The sequence below is a fragment of the Dendropsophus ebraccatus genome, chromosome 2 (assembly GCF_027789765.1).
Source record: "Dendropsophus ebraccatus isolate aDenEbr1 chromosome 2, aDenEbr1.pat, whole genome shotgun sequence".
NCBI lineage: Eukaryota > Metazoa > Chordata > Amphibia > Anura > Hylidae > Dendropsophus > Dendropsophus ebraccatus.
Window position 1 is genome coordinate 103,044,712 of NC_091455.1, and position 20,492 is coordinate 103,065,203.

General features: G+C 42.3%; 1 protein-coding gene across 2 annotated transcripts in view; it reads right to left on the reverse strand.

Moving 5' to 3' along the window:
* Positions 1-19,368, reverse strand: part of LOC138783415 (serpin B6-like) — a 37,596-nt gene extending 18,228 nt beyond the window's left edge. Inside the window, exons 1-7 of one of the 2 annotated variants that reach the window (XM_069958107.1) lie at positions 19,193-19,368; positions 18,903-19,086; positions 16,390-16,437; positions 15,222-15,359; positions 12,691-12,808; positions 11,238-11,380; positions 10,153-10,320 (exon numbers count right to left, since the gene is read on the reverse strand). In XM_069958107.1, the coding sequence (XP_069814208.1) occupies positions 10,153-10,320; positions 11,238-11,380; positions 12,691-12,808; positions 15,222-15,359; positions 16,390-16,437; positions 18,903-19,086; positions 19,193-19,353 (960 nt within the window). In that variant the 5' untranslated portion in view covers positions 19,354-19,368. The remainder of the gene's footprint in view (positions 1-10,152; positions 10,321-11,237; positions 11,381-12,690; positions 12,809-15,221; positions 15,360-16,389; positions 16,438-18,902; positions 19,087-19,192) is intronic. The other variant, XM_069958108.1, reaches the window with a different exon arrangement.
* Positions 19,369-20,492: the final 1,124 nt, after the last annotated feature.

The window sequence follows — 20,492 nt, forward strand, 5'->3', positions numbered from 1 at the left end:
TAAAGATCATTCCCTATCTAGACGACTGGTTGATTATGGCTCAGACTCAGAGTCTTCTGAGCTTTCAGCTGAATTATGTCTTGGACATCCTTCAGCAGTTAGGGTGGCTGATCAACCAGGAGAAGTCAGAATTGGTGCCATCCAAAATAAAGACTTTTTTGGGTTTCATCATAGATTCCACGCAGATGAAGCTGTTCCTCTCAACACCCAGGCTGGTACGTATACAGAGGGGAGCCCAGTTTCTCATTCCTCCGCGTCAGGTGTCTCTTCGGACCCTAATGAGATTCCTGGGACTCCTTTCGTCAGCCACAGAGGCAGTTCCATGGGCACTATGGCATATGAGGTACCTCCAGAGAGAAGTCCTGACGAAATGGAACCGGAGCCTAGAAGACTTGGATACTATTCATGTCCTATCGACGGAAACTCGACAGTCTCTAACATGGTGGAGACAGGTGAAGCATGGAGCCTCCATAACCGAACCCCAGTGGATCACGATCACCACAGACGCTTCAGGTTCGGGATGGGGTGCACATCTAGAAGAGAGTACTGCGTCAGGGACATGGAATATCCAGGAGTCATCCCTTCCATCAAACGTACGGGAACTCAGGGCTATTTATCTAGCCCTTCTACACTTCGCTCCAAAACTGTTACAGAAGGCGGTAAGGATCAGGACGGACAACACTGCTTGTGTCGCCTATATCAACAAGCAGGGAGGTACCAAGTCACCTCTACTTCTCAGGGAAGTGGAGTACATCTTCAAATGGGCGGAACCCCGGTTAGCCAAACTATCTGCCCTTCATATCAGAGATGGGGAGTTCCTCAGATAGATCTCATGGCATCAACAAACAATGCCAAACTGAGGAACTTTTGCTCCCTGTACTCAGCCGACCAGCCAACGACGGTGGATGCGATGTCAATTCCATGGAATTTCCAGATGGCATACATCTTTCCGCCCATATCAATGATCCCCAGAGTTCTGGTGAAGATCAGGTTGGACCAAGCGTCAGTGATCATAATTACGCCGTTTTGGCCGAAGAGATCTTGGTTCACCCTGCTCATGAACATGAGCAGGGGCGAGTTCTGGAGACTACCGTTACATCACGACCTGATATCTCAGGGACAACATCTGTGTCAGGATCTAGCCAGCCTCAACCTCACGGCCTGGAGACTGAGAGGACCTTATTAGGTCCTGAAACTTTTTCAGAGACTGTTCTCCGAACTCTATCCCATGCACGCAGCGACTCCACAAACGCTTCATACGCGCGCATTTGGAGAATATTCCAGGCTTGGTGTACAGATAAAGGATGTGTTCTTCTAAACCTTCTACTCCTCAACTCTTAGAGTTTTTACAAGAGGGGTTTGACAAAGGTCTTACTCCAGGGTCCATTAAGGTCCAGATAGCAGCTTTATCTGCACATCTGAACTCTAGACTTTTTCAAATAACTGAGGTAAAAAATTTTGTGAAAGCTATCACGAGATTAAGACCCAGGGTAGACAGGTATGTCGACTCCTGGGATCTTTCTTTCGTCCTCAGGTGTTTATGTCTCCAACCATTTGAACCCCTGGAGGAGGTAGAAATTAAATTCCTAACCTTAAAATGTACACTGCTTTTGGCCCTTACTTCTGCCAAGCGTGTCGGGGAGCTTCAGGCTCTGGGCTCAACTACTCCGTACATCACTTTTCTCCAAGACAAGGTGATTCTAAGATTTTTACCTGGATTTCTACCCAAGGTTGCTTCATTCGTTAACATTAACGAACCTATTGTTCTTCCTGTATTTTCTCCTTCGAATCCAGCCCATCAGGATGTTGATTTTTCCCTTTTAGATGTTCCTAGAACTCTAAGAATATATCTGGACAGAACTAGTTCAATAAGGAAGGAGGAAAATTTGTTGATTTTATTTGCAGGGAAGAACAAGGGCAAAAAAGCTTCTAAGCCTTCCATATCAAGGTGGATATGTGAGGCCATTGAATTATCTTACTCCTCGGCGGGTAAGACACCGCCTTTATTTACCAGGGCGCATTCCACTAGAGCGGTTGCCTCTAGTTGGGCGGAACGGTCCTCGGTATCTCTGGAAAATATATGCCAAGCTGCGTCTTGGTCATCCTTATCCACTTTTGTTAAACATTACAGAATAGATACCAATCTTTCTGCGAGAACGGCTTTTCCTAGGTCAGTTCTTAATGCAGCTGTATCAGACAACCCACCCTCTGGGGATATTACTTGCTAGTTCCCCTATCGTTGTGATGCCAATGGGACGTAAGGGAAGCAAAAATTATTATGTTAATTTGTTTTCCCTAAGTACCATTGGCATCACAAGTCTCCCTCCCTATTTTGTTGTTCTTGTAAATGACTGAGGTGTGTATGGGGGGGGGGCTTATTTATACTTCCTGTAGGAGGGATTAATAAAGCTTTACTATTGTTTTCATTAAAAATTCCTTCGTCCCAGGGGCTCGCAGGGGCGAAAATACCCCTATCGTTGTGATGCCAATGGTACTTAGGGAAAACAAATTAACATAATAATTTTTGCTTTTATTTGAATAAAAAAAAATTTCTAGGTGTATTGGGTTTTCTCTCATTACTTTACAGACTTAGTAGTGGAAGCCATCTGATAGACAGAAACCATTACTCGGGACTTAGTGTTAGCCGGTATAAAATGGCTAACACTAACCCCCCATTATTACCCCAGTACCCAATGCCACCAGGGGTACTGGGAAGAGCCGGGTGCCAGTGGTCACGGAGTGTCAAAATTGGCGCTCCTGGACTGGGCCGCAGCAGGCTGGTAATATTAGGCTGGGGAGGGCCAAAATAAATGGCCCTTCCCACCCTGGTGTTACCAGGCTGCTGTTGTTTGGTTTTTAACTCGGCTGGTTATGGAAAAGGGGGGGGGGATACTATGCGTTTTTTTTCTTTAAATAAATAATAATAAAAAAAAACGCATAGGGTCCCCTCTATTTTCATAACCAGCCGGGATAAAAACCAAGCAACAGCAGCCTGGTAACACCAGGGTGGGAAGAGCCATTGGTTTAGGCCCTCCCCAGCCTAAATATTACCAGCCTGCTGCCGCCCGGTCCAGGAGCGCCAATTTTGACGCTCCAGGACCACTGGCACCCAGCTCTTCCCAGTACCCCTGGTGGCATTGGGTACTGGGGTAATAATGGGGAGGTTAGTGTTAGCCATTTTATACCCGCTAACACTAAGCCCTGACTTAGTAATGGATTCCGTCTATTAGACGGATTCCACTACTAAGTCTGTAAAGAAATGAAAGAAAACACAACACACTTAGAATTTTTTTTATATTCAAATAAAAACACCCCCACACCCCTCGTCGACCATTTTATAGAACATTAAGCTTCGCCGATCATCGACGTAGTCCAAACTAATCCGCTGTAATCCTCTGCATGCCAGTATCTGGAAAAAAAAAAAGAAAAAGCACAAGCAAAAACAAACAGCAAGTAAGGGGTTAACCCCCTGGGAGCCAGACTGTAACTCCCATGCCCATGCTGGAGATCACCCAGCTTTCCCAGCATCCTGTAAGGTTAACCCTTGCAGGATGCTGGGAAAGCTGGGTGACCTTTAGCATGGGCATGGGAGTTACAGTCTGCCTCCCAGGGACTTAACTCCCTGGGGACCAGACTGTTATGGCACTGCATCTGCACCAGCAAGGAAGGGGGTTAAGTGCCCCCTTTCTTCTTCGGGCAGATGCAGTGCAATCTCCAATGAGGGATGATGATAGGGGCTGGGGGTTACCTGCTCCCTCGGCTGTCCTGGTAGGCTCTGCCTCCATGACAGTAAGCCCCGCCCCCATAGCAGGCTGAGGAAGCAGCAGCAGGTAACCCCCACCACCTTGGAGAGTGCCCTGCACCAGCAAGGAGGGGGCACTTAACCCCCTTCCTTGCTGGTGCAGTGCACTCTCCAAGGGGGGGTGATGGTAGGGGCTGGGAGTTACCTGTTTTGCTGCTTCCTCGGCAGTCCTGGTAAGCCCCACCCCCGTACTGGGCGCAATGGGGGCAGGGCTTACTGTCATGGAGGCGGAGCCTACCGGGACAGCTGAGGTAACCCCCAGCCCCTATCATCCCCCCCATTGGAGAGCGCACTGCATCTGGTCCAGCAGATGTCCCTGGGAGCCAGACTGTAACTCCCATGCCCATGCTGGAGGTCACTCAACTTTCCCAGCATCCTGTAAGGGTTAACCTTACAGAATGCTGGAAAAGCTGGGTGACCTCCAGCATGGGCATGGGAGTTACAGTCTTGCTCCCAAGAGCTTAAGCCCCTGGGAGCCAGACTGTAACTTCTTTCCCGGGATTTTAAATTTCCCGCCCAGAAGCAGACTGCTTTCTGCTTTTGGGTGGAAAACCCTGTAGGCAGGGAATCCCGGCTTAATTAAGGGATTCCCCACTCCTGTACTGCAAGGAGGGGTGCGCTAAGCACCCCTCCTTACTGTACAGCCCCAGGGGGATAGTAGTGATGCTGCTGCATCACTACTTAACCCTTTAAACTCCGTGGACCGGGTGCACTGCACCCGACCCACAAAGCATACCGGCTCCACAGTATAGGTGGTGAAATAGACCACCTCTAGTGTGGAGTGAGTTTGCGACACGTGCGACTATTTTAGATAGTAGCACATGATAAATCATGCCTACTTTCAGCGTAAGCTGAAGTAGGCATGATCAGTCTAAATCAGTAAAATGTGGAAAAATTTTGCGCAGCTATGCGGGTGTGCAAAATTTTGCTACTTTTTATGTCTGAAAACCTGTATAAAATATTGACAAATCTCCCCCATTGTTATCAGTAATAGCACTAGCACTTTCTTTCCAGTCACTGGATCTTGTCTCTGAGTTCAAGGCCTGCTCCATGAGTGATGTCAAAACCTCTGACCAGCCTCCACAGCCTACATTACCATTTCCTATACACAAATACATGTATATATTTATTGGGACATTTATTGGCAGAATAAGCGTTGATTATAGCATGTTGCCTTGTGCTGAACAATGCCACAAGCAGAGAAGTGAATACAGCAGCTTATGTAGACTTGCTGTGTAGTGCACTGTTCTGCAGCAGTTTCGGGTGGGGAGCTGTCAGGAGTGCTGTGCGAGGGGAATGAGCAGGGTGGGAGGACTGTGATAAACAGCTGAAGGAAAACAATACATTCTGGTAATTGTAGTACTGAGCAACTTCTCAACCCGGAAGCATAACGATAATCTGACTAAAAAACAAACAAACAAAACAAATATATTTTTGATGTGTGTGTGGTTTTTTAACATGGCATCAGAATACTCCCTAAGGGTATATTCACACGAACAGGCTCGCAGCGAGATTCTCGCTGCGAGTCCGGCAGGTCCTGGCAGTTCCCATACACTACATACCTGCTGCGGTCTAAACGACCGCAGCGAGTATGTAATTCTGCCGCCCTTAACCCCTTCTGCTCCCTCCCGGCTCCCCCGCTGTAAGCATACTTTACCTGTCCTTGCTGCACGGGTCCAGCGTCCTGCTCTCCCGTCCGGCCAATCAGTGTGTTGCCCAGCTGCAGCCACTGATTGGCCTGACGGGAGAGCAGGACGCCGGACAGGTAAAGTATGCTTACAGTGGGGGAGCCATCCGGGAGCAGAAGGGGTTAAGGGCGGCAGAATTACATACTCGCTGCAGTCGTTTAGACCGCAGCAAGTATGTAGTGTATGGGAACTGCCAGGAATTGCCGAGATTCTCGCTGCAAGCCCGTTCGTGTGAATATACCCTTAAAAATACAATAATTCATTCTTGTATACCTGTAATAAGTAAATAATATCCATATATTTAGTGTACACATGTGTTAGCGCTCGCAGACTGCTCCTGTATTTTGTATTTGTTTTTGCATTGCAGTCATAGCAACCTGCACATTTCATTCATTTTTGTGCTGACTAACTTTTTTTCTCCATTGCACATATAGGGGAGTGGTTGTCTCCATGTTATACATCTAGCAGTTCAAAGTTTTTTTTTTTTTTAGTGCTCACATGCAGTCTATTTGCTTTTGAGTTGCAACCTTGCCGGGTGCACCTACACATTTCGCTAATTAAAGTTGATGCTAACTTAGTTTTTTCAGTAATATACTGTGAATGGTATTAACACATTTAATGACCAGTACCTTATATCGTTGTGTGACAGACACAACTATATAGGGGTATACTTATCTACGATAGGAGACACATGGCACATCCACAGGGCCTACAAATGCAAATTAAGCTGTTTAGGTAACTCAGCGAACATGCCAGAGGGGGTTAAGAAGCCCTCAATCTGAATATGTGGTTGGGCCCCGGGTATAATCCAGGGCTCTACCGCCGGGATGATGTTATGTCAGTGGTTGAAGCTCAGCTCAGCCAGTTATAGTTCTATCGAGATGACAGTGCTAACTCAGCACACAAGTGTGATGGTATACCTGCTTTTAGTGTGTGGCTGGCTATATTGATCCCCAATGGTCGGTGACCTGCCGGGCTGTGAGATGTCCTTTGGGCTCTTATTATGGTGGTCCGCAGTGGAGCGATGACCCACCAGGACTGTCGGTACCGCCACCCACAGAAAGGGGAAAATGATCCAAGGATGGTGTAGCCTGTGTGTATGAGTGCTGGTGCAGTTATCACTAAGTACATGTAGAATAAATAACATGATCTTTCCTGACAAGTCTCTTGTAATACAGGATAACAGAATGACGAGTGACTCTTGAGATACAGACTTGCGTTCACTGAATCTGTGCTGAAGTGTTGAGGTAGAATTTCATTGCTAGTTTAGTTGAGTAGAGTAGAGAGTTCAGAAGAGTGGAGAGGAGTTTGTCAGGAGAGCCCCAACCCAGTTTAGTAATGTGCTCTGATGGAACTAGTAAGAAGAGATACTTGAGAAAAGAAGAATACTTGTGCCTGTGTTTCGACCTTTGTCGCTATAAACCACCTTCTGTCTGCAGTGTCGGGTTACCCGTCCTACGAGGGTGACACAAGCCCCAGTCTTGGTCATCTGAGTTGAGCAAAGTGTACAAGCGTGCCCCTTTGTCACCTGTGCTGCGAGATAGAGTACGTAGGCCTTGGCTATGGCTGCTTTGCTGTATCCGGGTCAATTACTCTGCTTTAGGATACCGCCCTGCGCTGTATAGAGAGGTTCGCGGTGTGACTTGAGGTGTGCTCCTTAAGTGTTTGGCACTGCATCTTGACTATAAGTTTAGTTTTAGTAAAGGAAGTCTCCATACGTTTGTCCACTACCACAGCTGGTCTGTCCCGGACAGGGAACCTGGCGGAGCCAGGCTCCTGGCTAAGTTCAGCAGGGATGCCTGATCTGTGTGTCTTTCTCCACTGAGAATCAGAGAAGAACTAACTAAAGGTGGTCCTACACTTCCTCACCCCATGTGACTACTTCCTACAGGGTGTGTGTAACAGCCACTGTGAGTGGTGGAGAAGAGTGTATAGAAGAGAATAGAGATAGGTAGGGAGAAAAGAGTCTCTCTCAGTAGTGCACAGAATCACAAAATACAACAGTAACCCTTGAATGACTGCAGCTGTGCACTATACAAAATAATACATAGTGACATCTTGTGGTAAAACCTGAGAGTTCAACTTCATTACCACTTTACTCTACAACACAGGGCTTTTACGACATGTGCCCATACTAGAAACACCTGTGTTGGGATACTACAAATATAGGTGTTGGTCCTAGAGGTGGAACTCTACAAACATGCCAGAGGGGGTCGAGGAGCCCTCAATTTCAATATAGGTGTTGGTCCTGGAGGTGGAACTCTAGGTGGGACATCTAGGAGACATTTATAAGTCCTGTCAATGTAATCACTTTGAGCTTCAGCAGTTGTGCTTCTATCAGAGCAACGTATAGGCATGGCCCAACTTTACATACAGTAAATTCTGACATGCCTTACAGACATGTCAAAGGTTTTGATCGTTCAGGGTCTGGGTGTTCAGGCCCCCACTGACTGCTAAGTCCAGATGCGAAAAGTGCTTGCTGAGCTTGCAGTTCTTCCTGCCTTATTGCAGGGGATGGGTATATACAGCCCGTCTCCTGTTACAAGATGGGAAAAGCATTTAGCCAAATGATAGTAATGCTCTAAATTGACATGTCTAATTGATATTCAGTATAAAGCAGACAGTTAAACATATGCACATTTGCTAACCGTATTGTTTATTTAAAAAAAAAAAAGCAATAAATCCACACTTCCTATGTACCTTAAAATGGTGTAAATTGAAACTACGTTCTCATTCAGCTACATCAATACCAACACCTATCTAAGAGTTAACCCACAGGTAATCACTCTATTGTTTGTCATTTTGACAGATTGGTAAGATTGAAATAGTTCAAAAATGTCGGAATAAGTTCCCTTGAAACTAAATATCCAAACCATTTGCTTTGTTTTCAGTTCATTAGGTAGCTATTCTGGGAAGCTAATAAATACTTTAGAATATCTGGAAACAGTAATCCACCTCTCTCCCTGGGGAGACATAAATACACACACCATCAGTCTGGGTACTATTTGCAGCACTGGATTTTTCTCCAGGCTACTCCAGTACTCCATAAAGAATATTCTACATGATAGATACACAGAAATCACTATTTACTCAGGCTTCTTTCGCTTATCACTTTCTCAGTCCATAACCTTCTCTTCAATGGCTCACTCTGAGCATCAATGCATTGCCTTTTCTTTTTAGCAAGCATCACCTTTTCCGCCTGCAAACTGGCATTCAGAAAGCCTGTTTCTGGTGTCACCCCCTATTGTAGAATAACAGCAGTCCCAACCCCATGTACAAATATGATGTGGAGGACGAGGTGCACAGACTTTGTGGGGTACCAACTTTATAGAACAAAAGTATAGTGCACAAAAATATGGCATATACACAGATTGAAGGGGCAAGTTTGGTTATTTGCAGCATAAGTCATACACATTGGCAAAATATAGGGGCTGATTTAGTAAGATTGTCTGGTTTTCAAGAACCCTACACCTCAGGGCTTTAGTTTCCCAATCCAACAAATTTATTAATGTGTCCTATTGCCCTTAGTAAATCTGGAAGGTTTTTCACATGACAAAACTAAAACGTGACCATCCCACCACACTAGAAGTGGCTGATATTTAGAATGGAAAACCCACCAGAAAAATTTGGTTTGCTTAAAAAATATGTCGGTTATGGTGGATTTTAAAGGCCCCATCCACTTTTCATTTTTTAAATGTAAAATGACGAGTGTGTCGGGTTTCTGACATTTATGTGCTAGACACCATTAGTAAATAGGACAGAACAGAAAGCTAGCAGGGAAACTGAACACAAAGGGAGAGATTTATGAAAGGGTGTAAATATAGACCTGGTGTAAACTTCCCACACAACCAATCACAGCTCCTCTTATATTTAACCAGAGCTGAAAGCTGAGCTATGATTGGTTGCTGGGGGCAGTTTACACCAGGTGTATATTTACACCCTTTCATAAATCTCCCCCCAAATCAACGCTTTTCTGATGGAAGCACATTAGTAAATTGGCTCCATAGTGTGAGAATAGCCTTTCTTTCTCTACTTATATACTGGCTCTTCAGGGTGAAAGAATAAAAAAATAGCACTTCAGAGCCAGTATTATGTTAAAGTGTCCCTGTCATTATAACTTTCAAAATCTAAATTAACTGTAGATGTGAAATAAAGCCATTTTGCAATTTACATTCATTTTTTTCGGCTACCATGGAAAACACGCCACTTCGGACTGAGTTTAAACACAGGAGTCTTGTGTTTCCCAGTTCATCTACGCGCTCACAGAGAAGGCGGGACTTCATATGTTTAGTCTGTTTTTAACAACTAGCACAAGTGTACAAAGCTGCCTTCAGGAGATTGGACCGGGATACAGATAAATTCAGCTTTGTTTTACAGCATGATAACAAGAAAGAAAAAAAAATAATGAATGCAAATTGCAAACTTGCTTTGTATCACATTTACTGTTGATTTACATTTTAAAAAGTTATAATGACAGTGACTCTTTAAAGGTAAAAAAAAACAAAGATCCACCTTTTTCCTCTAATCTGCAGTCTTTCCATAAACATAAATTGACATACTGCAGTTTTCTAATCTGCTGCAAATCAGTTTTGCAGTGGGAAATCCACAGTGTATGTAGCCCATATTAACATTCTGATATGTATTCAGATTTCAGTGTCTTACTTGTTCGAGTCCAGTAGAGTTGTCCTTAATCTCATCTGGTAGTAGTATTACCATGCTTAGTTCATTATTAACATAAGGGAGCTCCAGCACCTTTGTCTCAAGCTCTTCAATGTAAAAGATATTGAACTTACTTCTCTGGAACATCATTGGTACTGGTTTACTTTTTATCTGTCCAAAAAAAAATAATATATATATTGTTACATAACATTTTATTTAAAGGCATTTTCTGGGCAAAATAGACCGAGTTACCCCTTTTAAATTACTTTCAAGTAAGCCATACTAAAAATATTCTTTTTACTTTTAGTTGAGCAAATCACGTAGCAACTATTAGAAACCACTTTTTTTTCAAGTAAGTAGAAAAAGCTAGGTGGGGCCAAGCACAGGGCTTACTGTCTCTGTCCTCCCTGCTCCTCTCCTGGTCGAGTTATGGCAGCCTGTGCTGAACATTGCCCTGCCGCAGAATACCGGACACAGTGCTGGAGAGCTGTGCCCATCAGCTAAAAGGTAATGGTGTAATGGTGACCCATACCTATAAGGGGTTAAATGACCTAGCCAGGAGTCAGATAGATCATTAGTTTTGTAGAGAAATAATGCAGGACAGTGCTCATTAATGTAGAGGTCCAAGACCAAAAAGAGAATAGTAGACAAAATCCTTGCTTAAATGGGAGACTCACGTTTTCAGGTTGTGCAAGAATAGGAACTGCATGTGTGTGATGTCTGTTCAAGTAAAAAGACTGTAACCTCACCCATGCAATCCACAGTGGGACAATATACAGTACCAACAAATCCACCTCCACACCAGCAGCAAAGTTATCAAAGGCACAGGTCACATGAAGATCTAGCCATGAAAATTGTATAAAAACACATTGTGTATTTTGCATTTTTTATTTGTTTTTAATACATTTTTCATGATTGGATCTTAATATTACCTGCGCCTTTTGATATCTGTGCCATTGGTGTGGATGTGGATTTGTTTGTATATTAGTTTTTTAGGGCTGGATAACCCCTATAAAAGATACACACTATGCTGCTGCTTCAAATGGGACAATTGATTGAAGACATAAAATGACAGAAAATAGTCTTACCTTGCTCATTTTAAATGGTTTTTGTTCTGTGTTCTCTTCTGGAAATTTATTTTCCCAACTTCCTTTAAAGTAAATTGCGTTTACCAAGACTAACTTTGTTAGTGAGTCAATAGATCCTGGTACCAAGATGTCTTTTATTTTACCTGGAAAAGGAGACAGCATTAGGCTATGTTGGCAGAGAGGAGGCGGAATGGTGGGTGTGGCTGCACACGGAAGGGGCATGACTTCTGAGTGTGTCTTATTTGCCATAATTTACGCCAGCACACAGGCGTTTACCTTTACATATATCCAGCATGCCTATGTGCTGACGCAGGATTATTAAAGACTGGCATATGAGAAGCCTATCTTACTACATTTTTTTTGCTATTTATATCCTTTAAAATACAGCATGCCTCCATATTAGGAACAATGGTCCACATTTAAAACTGTCTAGGTGCCAGTTTCATCAGACTGTTTGATAAATCTGGCACACTTAAAGACTGTCTAGTTTTTTGGTATAAAGTTTACATCAGCTATCACTTGAGGCTTGAGGTTTGCAAGAATTTTTTGCCAGATTCAAAAAGGTTTTGCACAAACCACACCCCTTTTTGTAATAGCCAAAACAGTTTGTAAAAGTGTCTAAAATGCATAATAAATAGAGATGAGCCAACCTCGTCCATCCGAACCCGAACTTTCGGCATTTGATTAGCGGTGGCTACTGAACTTGGATAAAGCCCTAAGGCTATGTGGAAAACATGGATATAGTCATTGGCTGTATCCATGTTTTCCAGACAACCTTAGCGCTTTATCCAAGTTCAGAAGCCCCAGCTAATCAAATGCTGATCGTTCGGGTTCAGATGGACTCAAACCCGAGCCAGGTTCACTCATCTCTAATAATGTAGAGAAAAGTCCTGTCCGACACTTTTTCACCAAAAATTCTGCCAGAGACACATTAGTAAAGCTGAACCAATGTCTAGAGGTATGTATCATTTGTTTGGGCAATTAACCACCTTGATAGAATTTATAGGCTACAGAATACCATGGTCTTCGGCTCCCATTTGCTCCTAAAAAATGGCCTCCAGGGTAGGAGAGAAGTTTGCATGAAACATTAATATATTACTTTGCTAGTGATTTAGGGTTTCAAAATCCTAACCACATAGTGGAAAAAGTTTAAACTCCATTATGACTAGGGATGAGTGAACCGGGCGCTGTCTACAACCTTGAGGACATAGCCATAGGCTGTATCCCAGTTTTCCAGGCGGTCCTCCCGCTGTATCCACCCTCTCCACGGAGCGGACAGACAGCGGGAATCAGAAGCCGATAGTTCAGGTTCATACCGGTTCGCTCATCCCTAATTATGACCTAGATTTTTACCAATTACAACATAAAAGATGAAACTTGCTACAAATACATTTAGCAGTGAACTTGCTGCAGGTTTGTAATGACATAATATTACATACCTACTAGTACTTACCATCTGTTTGTTTTTCTACCCAGGTGTTAATAGACTTTCTGCTCTTTTCCACAGCTTGCAAAAAATCCACAGCTTGCATTTCAGCTTGAAAATATTTCTCAAGTACTTTTGTATATTGCTAGCAAGAGAGACAATTTTAGTTTATTCATTATAATATTTTAGCAGCACACAAGATGACTAGACTAATAATCCATACAGGGTCACCATCAGGGGAGTACTATCGGTTCTGCCGGCGGACCTGGGTGACATAAAACATAAACTGCTGCTGGTTCTGCCACTCGCCTCCTGTACCCCACAGTGTATTTTATGTTTTATACTGCAGGTACTAAGATCTTCAAGATGGCTGGCGGTGGCCTTACTGCTTAAAGGGGTACTCCAGGCAAAATGTATTTTTTAATATTTTATTACATATGGAAAGTTATACAAATCACTAATAAACACTATTTATGGGAAATGCACATAAAGTGCTATTTCCCTCCCTTTAGTAGATCAGGCAGGCTTTACTTCCTCAAAAAAAAACGTGACGTCACGTCTCAAGTGTGTGTTTTCCGGCAAGGTACAGCAGGGGGGGCATGTAGAAGTATAGACGTCTATGTAGAAGGGCAGTGCTTTCTCCCTCCCTCCGTCCCTCCCTTCCTTCCCGTGCTGACAATGTCCCCCCTCCCATCTCTCTGCCTGTCTCCCGCCCGATCCCGTGCAGGGGGGTGAGCGCTCCACATCTGCCGCTCACCGCGCTGCACCTACTTTCAAGAAGCTGCCCGTGCTCTCACTGTTATCACTCATCCTTCCTCGATGACCCTCTACATCTCCGTACCCCGCCGTCTGGTCCTGTGCTCTCACTGGCATCACCCCGCCCGTCTGGTCCCGTGCAAGAGCGCTCACCCCGCCACCCGATCCTGTTGGGGTGAGCACTCCTGCGCCTCCTCCCGTCCTCTCTGTGCCCCTGCGTTCCCCTCACCTCAGCACTCACCCCCGCTGCTTAGTCCTGTTCGGGGTAAGCGCTCCTGCATGGGACCAAACGGCAGAATGAGTGCTGAGGCACATTGGGGCAGAATGACAGGAAGGAGGAGGAGAACAAAGGGGACGAGGAGATGCAGGAGCACTCACCCCGAACAGGACTAAGCAGCAGGGGTGAGCGCTGAGGTGAGGGGAACGCAGGGGCACAGAGAGGACGGGTACGGAGGTGCAGGGGCTCATAGAGGAAGGATGAGTGATGGCAGTGAGAGCACGGGCAGCTTCTTGAAAGTAGGTGCAGCGTGGTGAGCGGCAGATAAGGAGCGCTCACCCCCCTGCACGGGACCGGGCGGGAGACAGGCAGAGAGATGGGAGGGAGGGGGGACGGAGGGAGAGAGAGAGCACTGCACTTCTACATAGACGTCTATACTTCTACATGCCCCCTCTGCTGGACCCTGCCAGAAATACACACTTGAGTTTTTTTTTTTTTTTTTGAGGAAGTAAAGCCTGCCTTATCTACTAAAGGGAGGGAAATAGCACTTTATGTGCATTTCCCATAAATAGTGTATATTAGTGATTTGTATAACTTTCCATATGTAATAAAATATTTAAAAAAACATTTTGCCCGGAGTAAACCTTTAAAAAAAAGTGTGTGTGTATACTGTGTATATATTAATATATAATATATATATATATATATATATATATATATATATATATATATATATATATATTATATTATTATATATTATATATAATATTATATTATATATATATATTATAATATATACATACATATATATATATATATATATATATACTGTGTGTATATATATATATATATATATATATATATATATATATAAATTGTGGATGTACATATGTAATATGTATGTGTTTGTATCTGTATAAATCAGTGTTCCCCAACCTCTTTGCCCTTAAAGGGGTACTCCGGGCCAGGGGGTATTTTTGAGGATTCCTGGTAAGAGGATTCCGCTTTCTGGTCAGAGCTGCCACATGAGACGTGATGTCTCAAGGCAGCTCTGCCAATCAGCGGCCGTAGCGGGGTCCCGAATCGGCACGTCTCATGTGGCAGCTCTGACCAGGAAGCGGCTGCGGGATGGGAGTACCGGGCGGCGTGATCCAGGCACCGGCGCTGGAACGGGGGAGGTATGTTAACTCCGGCTTCAATTTCCACCCCCTCTCCGGCGATCTTCAAAAATATTCCCAGACCGGAGTACCCCTTTAATTTAGTTTTACAGTAGGTTTTTTTTTTTTTTTTTTAAAGCTTAGAAGGTTTATAGGTAATGTAATGAGGTACAGGTGTTAATGTATGAACAGCAGTTTGTTGTAAAAATTTTTAATGAAGTCCCTATCCAACTTTTTCCATACCTGATAAACTTCTGTGTATGTGGGAAATACATTTTTTTTTTATAAATCTTTATTTAAATATTTTATCCTTACTTACATTTCAAGGCAAGAAAAACGCCATATCACAATATATTACAACAAAATTTCCTCTCCCCTCCGAACCTCCCCCCCCATGTGGGAACTACATTACATATGAGATATCGTACCTGAATAATGTTGAAGCTCTTTTCACTGAATACTCTATTAGCCATTTTCAAAGTATAGCTACTCGAGGGCTGGTTAATACTTGAAGAAAATTCCTCAAAAACTTCAGGAACATTTTGTATTTGAATAGCATCTGAGGTCTGTTGAGATATTTTTTTTTTATAGTATTATTATTATTATAATAGGTTTTTGTTATAGCCTTATTATCCTATTATTACACAAAGCAATAAATTATTACAGGGACACAACCTAGAAATAAATAATAAAAATGAACAGGATAAAGAGTTGCCCACTCTGCTTGTGTCAGTCTGCAACATATTTTACACATTGCTGAATCAAACTGTAGAAATTGTAGAAATCCTGTAGAGATCACAAGTTAAGGCACTATTACATGGGGCGATGGTGAGGAGCAAGCAAACGCCGCCGTTTTTACCGCCGTTTTTACGTGTACCAACAGTGAGTGGGTAAGAGCGGGCGGGGCGGGGATTCTGCGGGAGGGGCTGCCCAGACCATCTTTAGATTGTCCAGCGAGCCTATAGGAGATAGCGGTGGTCTGCTTCCACTGCTCCTGTTATCTTTCTGAAATAATTGATCTCACAAAGCACAAAAAAAAGATTTTCCTTTTTGCCAAGATATGTCTGTTATAAATCAATTGCCAGTTTCTACCTCAAGACTCCTATGAGAGGCCACACAGAGACTTATACTGTTTTTGAGCCACTGTTTGGGGACCGGACTTCCACTTCCACTTCCACTTCCAACATCTGAAAATAGATGCAGGTCCTAGAGGTGTTACCTGCATCCAGTGTAACTTATGGCAGATCCTGCTGCTACTAATGAGGATGGTAAGCTAAAGGGAGCAGGAGGGAGGTTTACATTCAGGAGCTAGCACTGTGTACTTAGAATCATAAAAACATGGTGGTCAAAGATGAGAGGAGAGCCTTGGTTAACCTTTTTGACACAACAAAAATTCCTTGTGTTACATCTTGGTCTTTCTGTTACAAGAGACAGATTGATTCTAACAACAAACATTGGAGAGCAGGTTGCAGGGAAGTGAGACACCTAGTGGCCAAGACTTTAATGTTTTTTTTTCTGGGGAAATCACATAGGCTATTAAATAGAGAGAACAATTTAAGTGTGTTACTCAACATGTTTCATATAGTATAGGTCTACCTTCGAATTGCAGCCTTGTTTTCCAGATGGTTTTCGGAAATTTAAAACCTAATACATAAGGAGATAGTAGAATGAATACAGTTATAAAATAAAATAATAATTCATAATAAATGCAATAATAAAATGTCATCCTGTGCATTTACAGTACAATGACATAAGTAGATAGGTTTACTTACCACACAGATTTATAATATTTTTATTCACCATGTTTTTACTGTAAAATCCAGTAATGCTATAAAATCAGACTAAGTTACTAAGCAAAAAGTGCCAGAAGTCTTTTGCAAATTGCACCATGGAATACATGGCACGAATCAAATGTATTGAGTAATTTTGATACTTTTTATGTCTTCATGAAAAGTATATAACATATGGTTGTGGCTACAAATGCCAGTTGCCAATTTGCGAAGTGTAGATCAGTGTTTATTCAAATGCCCTAATGTCTCAGTTGTCGCTATTTTCAGTGACTCCTTAATGCATGCATGCCACAACACTATTGAAAAATAAATGATGTTGCAGATAAAGTTGGAGGCAGCACAATTGTGTTTATTCCTTGTGGACACTGCGCCATTAAAATGTGGTAATTTTTCTACAAATTCCCGACACTTTGATTTTTGACAGTTTGAAACACAGCTCAGATATGTGCCACGATGTGGCCAGAATTTTCTATAGCCTAAAACTTCTTTGTCAAGGGAGACACTGAGAGAAGCTGATGAAAGCCAAGGAATCACGTTGCACTGTAGCCCCCCCCCCCCCCCCAGATATTGATACACTTATGTAAAAAAGAGAAACAGAACAGCATCCCACCACTACAACTGCTTCCTAGCAGAGTCTTAACTTCCAAGTGTGCACCTATTCACACTGGTAGAGGTCATATGGAGAAACCGGGGTAAGGATAAAATGCTAGATAGTACTATGGGACTTAGGTTAGATATTTAATGTGTAGATCATTCTAAAAACAATAAAATATAAAATCTTTGTACACAGCATACCTTTATTGGACCAACATTTACGGACGACAACTACTATATAGTACCGATAGAGTGGGAATGCTTGTGAGTTTACTATACAGCTACAGTTCTTCGACAGCGGTCCGGTAAGAGCTCTAAGTACTTTCTTTTCATCTATGAGCTTTGGAGTTCAATGGTAGTACTACCAATACACACTACAAATCTTTTTGGGACATTTTTATTATTCCTTTTTGGACTTTTACCTTTGGGACATTGCAATATTTGTTATTATTGTTTATTATTTTGATATTTTGTCATCTATAGTTACATTCCTTATCTTATAACTAGATTTTATATTTCATTACATAGTTACATAGTTACATAGTTAATACGTTGAAAAAAGACACATGTCCATCAAGTTCAACCAAGGAGGGGATGGATACAGGGAAGGGGGAGGGGTGATAGGTTCTATACATATGCATCTATATTATTTTGGTCTAAGAACTTGTCTAGCCCTGTTTTGAAGCCCTCTACTGTTTTTGCTGTGACCAGATCCTGTGGTAGACTGTTCCACAGATTCACAGTTCTCATGGTAAAGAAGACTTGTCGCCTCCGGAGATTGAACCTTTTTTTTCTCCAGGCGGAGGCAGTGCCCTCTTGTCCTTTGAGGGGGTTTTACCTGGGACATTTTTTCCCCATATCTCTTGTAAACATTCTTATTGTTTTTAACATAATATAAACATTAAATATCTAACATAAGTCACATAGTACTATCTAGGAGTTTTCTCCTTACCCCCCTTTTTCTCCATTGATGCCATTATATCTTTAGGGTATGTAAATGGATAATTTGAATAGAATTTAGTTTATTGTAAAGGTAGATATTTGAACCTTGTCTTTTTCACAATGGGTGACTGGGAACTCTGAAGCAAATGTACCATTAAAAGTAGTGAATTTTTTCCCCCACTTCCGTATTGGTCTCTGTGTGGAGATCCCAGTGGCATAGATTGTAGGAACCGAGCAGTGTTTCGCAAAAAGGACCACACCACTGGGATCTCCGTGTCAACAATGACAGGGTAGTAAAAAAAAGAATTTCACACACAAGAGAAATGAATTACTCCTGGCACCACTTCTACTCCAACTTGCGGGACACAAAGCGAACCCATGCCAAGCTTATAAGACTGTTGCTCTACAGTGGTAGGGTAGTCCAAGATATGCAAACATATGAAAAAAATAATTTCACTACTCCTAATGGTACATTCACTTTCTTTTAATGTTTTTATTAAGTTTTTACATATATTTTTTCCACAACAACAGACAAGGAATATGCAACAGGAAAGCTTTTCAGTTCTTTACTCATACTTTTTCTTAAATTTGCACCTGTCCAGCTGTAACATTATCAGTATGATAGCACAAAGCTCCGTCTATTAGATAACAAGATAGCTAATTGTGAAATTACTGTAGGTGATTTTTTTTTTTATCTAATATATATTCAGCACAAGAACATAATTATATTACCTGTGTAGAATTACATAATTATTACAAAAGTAGTAATACATAATAACTCACATTTGCCATTTGGAATTCAGTATTGCCATTGGTGCCAGGCAATATCATAGTTAGGGCAGACGCAATGCTCATAGGTGAAAAAAAGATGTTTTTGTCGGTATGTTCAATCAGTGTCTTGTACAGGCTGACAGCAAATGTATTATATGATGTAATTAAGGCCTCCATTATCCTCTCCTTAAAAGACCTGAAAGATTTTTTTAATGCAAACACATAAAATAAAAGTTCTACAAATAGCAAAAGTTCATGCAGTATAACAATAAATAGCAATGCTAAGTAAACAAAAACTTTACCTACAGACTTTAGTCACTGTGTATAGTGTGATATAGTACACTACCTGAATGTAAGAATGCAGAACCCTTTGTGAAGACTGTAACTCTTTGCTGTTACACCCAGATATAAGGCATTCTTTCTTCATCAAATAAAGGAACACATGTTTCCTGCTTACTTGCATCTCTGCCTCAACATGTACTGTTACATCTTGACACATGGAAAATAAATGTGCCAAGAGATGTGAATCATAAAAGAAGAGTATAACTGGCAGCCAACAGTCTTAACAAATAGTTACTGTTGTAAAAACATTGAGAATTTGGAGTTAGCAGGGAAAGACTTTTTCATGTAAAAATCTTAGCTCTCCAGACATGTCTGTTTTAGTATGTACTTGCATTCCTTGTAAAATGACAATGTTAGAGCATCTTTTTTTTAAGAACTGTGCATTTGCCATCCTTTTTTAATACTGCTAGTATAACTAAATTGACAGCTGTTGTCAATAGAGGGTGTCCCTATATAGGATTACGTGTCAGTACTAACTGTACAGTGACATAGAAACACATTTTACTGAGAGAGGACCTTTGGATACTATACTGGTTAGTTATAGCGTTACTCATGGTCCTGACTCCTGTTTATCATCTGACTTCAATTCCTGTTTGATGGCTTATCACATCCTGTCCACTTTTCTGGTGATGAATTTAAGGTCTCTTCCTTACCAGGATTTCCTTTCTAAAATGTCCACTGGCCCGTCCTTGTGAAAGTTTAAAGAGAAGTCCCATGAAATTAAAGGTGTGGGAACATAATAAACAAGGTTTACTTACCCGTCCTCTTGCATCTGTTGCACCGCTCCAGGGTCTTGTTGATGGCCGCTGGCATTTTCAGTATGTCACGTACCCGGCTCTCCCAGCTGCAACGTCACTGACTGGCTGAAAGGGCAATCGAGACCTGGGAGTGGCGCTACATGAACAAAGATAGGTAAGTATACATTATTCATCATCTTTCTGTACCCCCCTGTCTTCCTGTAATTTTTTTTGTTTCATTGGACTGCTCCTTTAAGTGAAAAAAACAGGGGACTCCTTAGACATTCACCTGGACATCTTGCAAAAGCTTTACTATATCTTCTGTTTCCATAGCCCAGCAAGCTTCTTGTGTGGCACGTCTTTCATCCTTCACTATGTGCTTCACTTTCTTATACCTCTACAGTATGATGGAGATCCTAAGACCTGCCAGGGATTTACAAGTTTGCATACTGTACACTCTGACCTGTGTTCCTGTCAATATTACTCATATTGCACCAAGGTCACCTATATAATCTCACTGCTA